Consider the following 8,782-nt stretch of genomic DNA (forward strand, 5'->3'; position numbering starts at 1 on the left):
GTTTAAAAATCGGCGGAGAATTTAGCAAGTTATGGTTATTTAAAAAGTATGTACCACTACAACACAATGTTATGGGTGGGCGAGCTTCCTGTGGCAAGATGGCTGCCATGTGCGGACGTGCGACTCCATTGGCCGAGACATCAAGACTTTATATATATTTATGGGTCTGACGCCTCTCTGGAGAGAGGGAGATGGGAGGAGGAGATGGGAAGGAACATGGGGGGAGCTGGTGTCCATAGACAAAACAGAAGGGAGCAAAGAGGGCTCAGGTACAGAGATACAGACAGAATAGAGAAGTAGAATTACCGATCTTTGACCTTCAGCCACCAAAATCGAATTATTCCATCTCACATTTGACCACCAAAATCATCTGTAAGTTAAAATGAATGTTTGTACCAAATCAAGGTATTCTTCCCCAGCACCGACTCCGGCGATGTATCATCCATCACAGATGTGGCCATACTGGAGCTGCTGGCTGATATGTGCCCAAAAATCTCGTCCTGAAGATGTGGAATACACAAGCAACTCACTCATTACTTACTCTGCACATGCAGGATGCAATGTTTCCACAAAATCCCACACACACACACAATCAAAGCACACAGACACATAAACACACAAACTCATTACACTGACTTCAGAGTCTGAGCTGGTAAGCTCGGCGAGGCTGGGAGCCTTCAGGAGCCTTTTCCTCTGAGGTGCAGAGTGACATCCGGAGGGCTCTGGTCTGGGGGAAGCTGTTCCGTTGCTCAGAGACAGAGAACTGGGCGTCCTTCTGCCCATGTACGGACTCAACTCATCTGTTCAGGGTCACACAAGAGACAGTTATTTAGATATAGACAGAGAAAAACACTTGAGATGAATCTCAACTCTTCACATGATTCCTTGTATCTTTAGACTGTTTTTCTTAAAAAATCTAACATGAATGTTGCGTCCTCCCACATAGATTTTTTTTCAGTTAATGTATGAATTGGATGTAGGATGATAAGATGCAATGAATCCTGTTAGAGAATCCATCCCAAGTGAAAAGAGGGCAGGAATGGTGAGTTAAGTTGGGCTGAGGGGAGGCAAAGGAGCAGGCTGGTGTAACACACGGAGCATGGAGGCGTCTTTAATGAAATGTATTTTGGACTCTAAACTCCCTAAACAGGATTCTTGCTGCAGACAACCAAAGATAAACTCTTGAAACCAAGTCCCTAACAGGGTCACTGAGCCCTGAATCAATTCAAGGTCACGAACCACCTATCAGCGTCCTTCCTTTAACTGTGATTTCTGGGAGCCCAAATGAACAGAAGAAACAACCTGAAAAGAGGGTTTCAGAGGGAGGCAGGGAGTGTGGGAAGGGTGAACAAGCAATTACTACACCAGACAGATAAAGGGCTGATAGGATCTGTAGGATCCTTCAAGTCTCTTATCCTTGCGGGAAAAGCAACGACATGAGCTCATTGTCTCAACAGGCGCTAAACTAGAGCTGTGTCTTTGCCTTGTTTTAAAATTCACTCAAACACAAATAGAGTAGCTATCATTAGCCATAACTGTAGACTTTACCTGCATCTTTACCAGAACTTAGCATTCAAATATTCAAGTAGAAGAAATATTAGTTCACAGCCAGGGAGGCAGACAGACAAGGCCGTTTGGTTACAGGTGAAAGAGGCCTTTCTAAACCAGAGCAGCGCTCATACTTTACCTGTTCCTGCACGGAACACATCCTGTGGCATACTGCGAGTTTTGCCAAAACCTAAAAGGGGATAGCTCCTTCATTAGGATAACTCCAAAAGCATTCCATTATGAGCCTTTGCTGTCATAGACACCGATGATCTGTGATGACCAATGCAGTCCAAGTATTATTTTATACTTTTTATCTCAAACATTTCAATAGTTTGAGATTTGGGGGGAATGTGGTTATCCTCACTCTGTTACATGGGTGGATCAGTATTACTCTTTTGTGTGCAATAAAGCTATAGAGCCAGGAGGTCACACACTCACAATCACTGCCAGTGTTACCGAATCACCTCCTGGCTCTGACTTGATAATTGGTGTACAGATCTATGATTGGTATTAATCTTCCTATCTAACTCTCAGATATCGTAAAAAAGGCTAATTTCTCAAAATGTTTAACTACTCGTCAAAATTGTTGCAACCTTGATAGTCCAGTGGATCATCACACCATGACCATCATACAACGAAACGATGTGATCACTCATACAGAATTGGGCGACGGAAGCTAAAATCATTTAGCAGAGTTGGTGCTAACAGTAATGTGGGTATGGCCCTCATCATGTCCATTGAAGTGTGTGTGGGTATGTTCAATCTCTCTATTTAAGAGTAACATGCTTAACAGGAAGATAACATATTTTGGAGCTGCTTTCTAAAAGTCTATGCAATTGTGCTTGACCTGTTGGGCATTGGCAGAGCAATGAGCTCTACTGGGTGTCATTCTAATTATTGGTTGTCCCCAAGTGTTTCCCTTTGATTCCATTGCTGAGTTTAACATGTTTAATTCTTTAGGTTTTGGATGCTCTTGCCATTTTCATATGCCTTGAGATAGATGTTTGACAGATGTTCTTGTGGAGAGTGAATATGACATCCACACATTGAAGCTCACCTGTGCAGCTCCAGTGCCTTGCACCCTGCTGATCTGCACAGTCAAAATGTGTCCCAGTATGTCCAGCTGGTCTGAGCAGTCCTCCAGCACAGCTGCCACTCTCAGGCTCTGCATCTTGGACAAAGACATCCTGCACACGATGACCGAGATATTAATCATACTATCCACTATATGTTTCACGCATTGGATTTACAAAGACACCGTGTCCATCAATGTCAAGCAACTTAGATGAGTTGCTGCAAACCAAAATAGGATAATATGATGATTCAATGTCACATTAATATCCCGAACTGACCATAACATGTCGAACAAGTCTTTTGTTTATCACAAAGTCTGTACTTTCATCGATCAACGAGTTAACGTCACACTATGATGTTTATAACAACAGTGTGGCTAACTAGTAGCTAACAGCTCACTGTAGCATGATGCAAACTTAACATCTCATTCACAGTAAAACACGATATCAGCACTAACAGATACAAACCAGTCACTTACTTCACTTCAATCCGGAGCAGGCCCTCTCACACTGGGTTTAACCACCTCTGTTAATCCTTCACAAGAAACATTGCCAGTTCACATGTTGCTATGGTAACATCCCAGCGCACTAGATTGAAAGGCTGTTTCCTGTCCAGCTGTTCGTTCCCATTTATTCATTTACATCAGACATATGAAATGTGTCACACAGTCACTGACACAACTATTTTTTATTTCTTCTTGGATCAAGTGTTAAAATTAAATGTAAAACAAATTAAAGTTGTAAAACGAGGCTTACCTTCTCTCCGCAGTAGGTGGTGCTATCACTTTAACTACAATCACATATTATAGATCTGTTAAGGTCAAAAACACTTGTTTTCTGATAAATCGTTCACCATTGCAACAGTCTAAGACCTTAAAGGAATATATGTCAACTGACACTGTGACATTAAAGCAAACTGACAACAATGAATTCTCTGCTTATTGATTCCTATGAACTTCTCTTTATACAAAGGCTGGGTGGAGTTAACAGTCACAAACAAGGTTTATTCTTTCAACTTAACATATTCAGAGTAATCACCTGAACAACTATATTAAACAGTGTAGTAAATCGAGGAAAAGACCATGATGGCACAAGAGATGAATGACCAACAGCTACTACATTTGACATTTTAGAGAAAACAACTGAAGGTGAATGAATGAGTGCTGAGTAGAACAGGAGACGGTAAGGAATATGTTAATAGACACAAGAATTATTGAAATGCAGGAATCTGACACATTACTTTTAGGAGCCCAGTGATGAACTGGCGACAATGAAATATGAGAAAAGATGACACTATAATTCTAGAGGCAAAAATCAGAACTCAGAAAGCAGAAAGAAAGTCTGCTAAATCAAATCTGGAGCTCTGTGCTGACCTCAATATCCATCTCTACGAAACATAGAAGACTCTGCTTAGTTAACACACGGACTGGGGAAAATAACAACCAAGCAAAACATTATAATGTAAAACAAATGCAAAACAAAATAAACATACTTTTCCTTATGTGTCTGGTCCCTCACTGAGTAAGCACAATGACTTAATGTGGGTTCACAAACATTAGAAAAGTAACAAAACACTTCAAATAGAGCTGGGCGAAATGGAAAAACATCTTATCACGATATTTAGTTATGTCGATATCAACATATCGTGATATAAATCATCAGAAAATAATTTGTTGCACATTTGTGTTTATGTACAATGTTTTTCCTATGTACAAACGTTTTTTCTTATGCACTTAACTGATTTTTATTTGCTCATTCAATCAGCCTGTGCCACTGCCCTTTACTTATGACACCTCATTGAAACCAGTACAGTGAATAGGTCTATATAATGTACATAATCAGAATTTCACAACTTAACTTTTTATATTTCTTTATTCACTTTTCTACCTCATTCTGGCCACCTGCTGCTGTAACAACTGAATTGCCCTGCTGTTCGAATCTATAAAGGCTTATCTTATCTTATCTTAACTTAAGTCACCTGCACTGCACTACGGGCATCCCTCCACTGGTCAACAAGTGGCTCTGCTCCTCTTTTTTCAAATCACTCACACTTAGAACTGAGTGATCTTTATAAAAACCTGTTGAATTCCTATTTATGTTCATGGATAAACGGGGCGTCGCTTCTTCCGCGACAAAGAAGTTAAAACACTGCGCTATGTCATAATCTGTGGGAAGAACTTCTGTCTGCAGGAATGTGCGAGTTCGGATCACTTTAACCCTCCTGGCTGTGCGCATCACGTTAAGTCTCGTGTTGTGTAGAAGCCTTAAACATGTTTCTCATAAACTCGAAAGCGAATCAAAAAAACACAAAGTAAATGTCAGTCCTGTACGCGTTCTTCTTACTTCTGATCAGTGCTGGTGATTGTTGCTACAGTGTAAAGTGAGCGCAGGTGAGAGGAGGAATGAGGAGGGACTGGCAAAAATACATCAAAATGTAGTTTGATACAAAATACAAATTACCCCTCAAATAAATGTATTAAAATAAAATACAAAATACAGTTTTCTGGATTTTCTGTTTTCTCACAATTTGGTATAGCAGAGCATTCAGGTTTGGGCTATATAATGTACACAAAGCTCTGGTGAACCCCACAAAAAGGAAGAGCAGTAACAGAATGTCAGTGTAACTATGCAAAGCTATTCAAAGACAGCAACTTGATTGATTATCTATATACATTTATTTTTTTAATGGGACTTAACAGCCCATAAACTTTGGCTTTGTATCAACAAGAAAATATTTATCACACAACAATAGCATCACCACACATTAGGCCTATGTATACTATAAAATATACAAAATATAGAATTAAAACCAGTTTTACACAGGTAAAGAGCCTAAATAAATTACTGTACATCAAGTTCTGCACTGAAAATAAATAATAATAAAAGGTAAATAGTAAATCAAATCAAAAGTGAACAGGTAACTTAACAAGTCAGTGGCCTAATTACTTCTCTTTTACTTAACCTTGGCCAGTGGCATGGTAGCCTACTTATTTCTGTCTTACATTGGCCAGTGGCATGGCAGTTCATCCCCTTTGCACACATTTCCTCCGAGTCTGTATCCTACAGAAAAACAAACAGACTAAAATAAATATTATTTTGTTCTTTAAAGTTTTCATCCCCCCCATTTATAGGTCTAAGTACAAATTTGTGCCAAATTTGCCGTTATTTTCTTGATGTGTTCTCACAATTCAGATACTTTGCTGTTCCCAGCTTCCAAGGTATACTGATCTTGCTCACTAGTGGACCAATGATTTTAGTTCTTAAAAGTGATAGATCCACCGAAAAAGGAAAAATTACTTACTATTTACACACCACTATGATAGAGGGATGGGTGACGTGTTTGCATTCACAAAAAACTTTTGGTGTTTCAGGGGTAAACAGCGGTGCAGGCAAATCCATTACAATTGAAGTAACTGGCAAAAAAAACGGGAAAAAATGTTAAGTTCCTCATTACTGCTGCTATGGTGTCACCAAGTATCTGTAAGCCCCATAAAACTTTTTCGACTACATGTGCTCTGATATCTTCCTCTATTGCCGCATTCAAATCTGCACACAAGCTCTCGCACCCGATGGGCGTATGCAGTGCGTGTAAGCATCGCTACTTCTGCAAGCAGACTTTTAGGCCAAAAATATGGTGTAAATGACATTTCAAGTCGAATTTGAATGTCCGTTGACTCAAACACTTCACCCACATGTCCATCAGCACAATAGTGAGCAAATAATGAGTGAACTTTCAATTTTCAGGGAACAATCTTTTTAAATTTAAAGATAAAAACATGGATATGTTTTATGGCAAATTGCTATCAAATTAGTCTGTTTGCTCCCTAACCAGAGATTTACTGGCCCGTAAAACAACCTTTAATGGCATAAACCAAAGTTGTCTTACCAGACATGTCTTCAGAGAGTTGTCCTCCCTCATAAAGAAAGTCAGACTTCTGAGATATGTGGCCTTTCTTTGTGCAAGCACGTCAGTTGTCTGAAAGATACAAAATAAAAAGAATAAAAATATCACATGGACTGAAAATTAAATCAGTCTTTCATTTATGCACAACTTATGTTTATTTGTTTTCCAGAGCAATTTTTATAAAGACAACAGCATTGGTGTTTGATGCAAAAATATTCAACAACCAGAGGTGTAAAGTAACGAATTACTTTTACTCACGTTACTGTAATTGAGTAGTTTTTTGGTGTACTTTGTAATTTTTTGAGTAGCTTTTGAAATGGGTAATTTTACTTTTACTTAAGTAGATTTTGACTTAGTATTGTACTTCGCTACATTGGAAATTACATCCGTTACTGAGTAAAAAAAAAAACATAGTTCAAGGCGCAAGGCAATTCTCACTGCAGTGATAGATACTGCGTAGAGTGGATGACGTTCCCTCACGTGCACATTCAACATATGAAAACTGATCGTAAAGTTCACTGTTCGCGAAAAATATGCGCGACATGCACGGCACTGCACAGGGAGCCACTGCAGAGCGGCTGCAGAGCCGCGGGTTGCCGACTCCTGGCTACGGCGAAAGTGCGATTTGTTTACTGCTCCGCCGTTAAAGAGATGCGGACGTCAAAACACTAGTTCGGCTATAATATTAGTTCCGCTTCGCATTTTCCCCTCCCGGTCGCTCGCGCACATGTTAAGCCTCCGCGCAGTTTGAGAATCACTGTGCTACACAGGGCCGGCCCTAGCACATTTGGCGCTCTATGCAAGCTTCACTCCTGGCGGCGGCCGACCCCCCCCCCCCCCCAAGACTGCATTTCTTTTCAAATAAACCCAACAACGATCTAAACGACAAGGTGCAAGCATTCGATTTAGCGTCTCTCCTTAGGAGAAGGAAAACATTCCGTAACGTTTTAGTTAGACTTCAGATAATATGAACGTGTTCACCGCTCAAATTCATTATTTGTCATTAAGTTGCATTGAGTTCAACGTTCTCATGAAAATGAACGTGTTCATGCACAACACTGCCTGAAACTCAACAGCCTGCTGGCCTACCTGCCTTGGCCGCCTGCGAGCGACTCTTCAGCTGTGCTGGATTGCTGTTCACTGCAAAGCGAGCCCGGATGAGCTCTACTCACCTGGAAAATCAGCTGCTGCTCAAACTCAACAAGAAGTTTTTAGACTAGTGCTCTGAAGGTGGACCAAAGTTTAACCAAAAGTTGAAATATACAGTGGGACAGCGGCATTTTAACTTTTTATTTTAGCTGTCATGTGGTTCATGTCTTGACATGTCCTCCCAAAATTTCTTAAATGTTGTGTGGACATGTTAAATGTTTAATGTTTGACATGTTTAATGTCATTGCACTTATATTTGTTAAGATTCCCCTTTAATTAAAAATAACTGTTTTTGGATTGGATTTATGACCCCGTGACCCTGTATAGGAGCGGCCCCCATCAAGTTGTTGGAAGTAACTAAGTAACTATTACTTAAAGTACATTTAAAATGAACTACTTTTTACTTTTACTTGAGTAGATTTTGCATGCAGTGTGTACACAAACCAAGCTGTTACAAGTATCTGCTGCACCTCCCTGCTCTGTTATGAACCTACATATTAATGTTCTATCGATCCACTGTCTCAACTGGTTACGCGTGCTTTAGGTACACTGGTTATAGGCGCTAGTTCTACCACACACACACACACACACACACACACACACACACACACACACACACACACACACACACACACACACACACACACACACACACACACACACACACACACACACACACACACACACACACACACAGGAGGCTAACAACTAAGTGCTTACGCCGGGAGAGAGCTGCATGTATTTACCCGCTTCGGCGGAGAACTTGTGGATGACGTTGGTCGGACCCATGTTGTGAAGAGGCAGCCTCGGAAACGGCCCTGTGCTCAGTATCGAGATCCCCGTGTAAATCCTGGGAATCAAACTTTCACCAACTCAGCTCTTATTCTCTGAGCCTCAGCTGCTTTCAGTCGCGAGTGCAGTGTTGCCAACTCCTCAGTAAGGAAAGTAGCTATTGGCTGTCCTAAAAGTCGCTAGATGTCGCTAAATGACGACATCGCCTACTTTGCATAATGTAATGCTCGCTATAGGACATACAGAAAGTGAGAAAAAACACCCTAAATATGTTAAGAGCTTAAAATAAGCTTTCTTCTACAGAAGCATATTACAT

General features: G+C 40.5%; 1 protein-coding gene and 1 long non-coding RNA gene across 2 annotated transcripts; both read right to left on the reverse strand.

The window, feature by feature from the left end:
- Nucleotides 1–377: 377 nt before the first annotated feature.
- On the reverse strand, nucleotides 378–4,006 carry LOC133955117 (protein spire homolog 1-like). The gene is made up of 4 exons (XM_062389788.1): nucleotides 3,995–4,006; nucleotides 2,606–2,735; nucleotides 637–800; nucleotides 378–500 (listed from the first exon to the last, which is right to left on the reverse strand). The coding sequence occupies exons 1-4, from the start codon at nucleotides 4,004–4,006 to the stop codon at nucleotides 378–380; spliced, it is 429 nt and encodes a 142-aa protein (XP_062245772.1).
- A 1,451-nt stretch (nucleotides 4,007–5,457) lies between these two features.
- LOC133954820 (uncharacterized) lies at nucleotides 5,458–8,548 on the reverse strand. The gene is made up of 3 exons (XR_009920830.1): nucleotides 8,421–8,548; nucleotides 6,508–6,597; nucleotides 5,458–5,681 (listed from the first exon to the last, which is right to left on the reverse strand). It is a non-coding gene; the product is annotated as an uncharacterized LOC133954820 (long non-coding RNA).
- Between the last annotated feature and the right edge of the window lie 234 nt (nucleotides 8,549–8,782).

The sequence above is a fragment of the Platichthys flesus genome, chromosome 6 (assembly GCF_949316205.1).
Source record: "Platichthys flesus chromosome 6, fPlaFle2.1, whole genome shotgun sequence".
NCBI lineage: Eukaryota > Metazoa > Chordata > Actinopteri > Pleuronectiformes > Pleuronectidae > Platichthys > Platichthys flesus.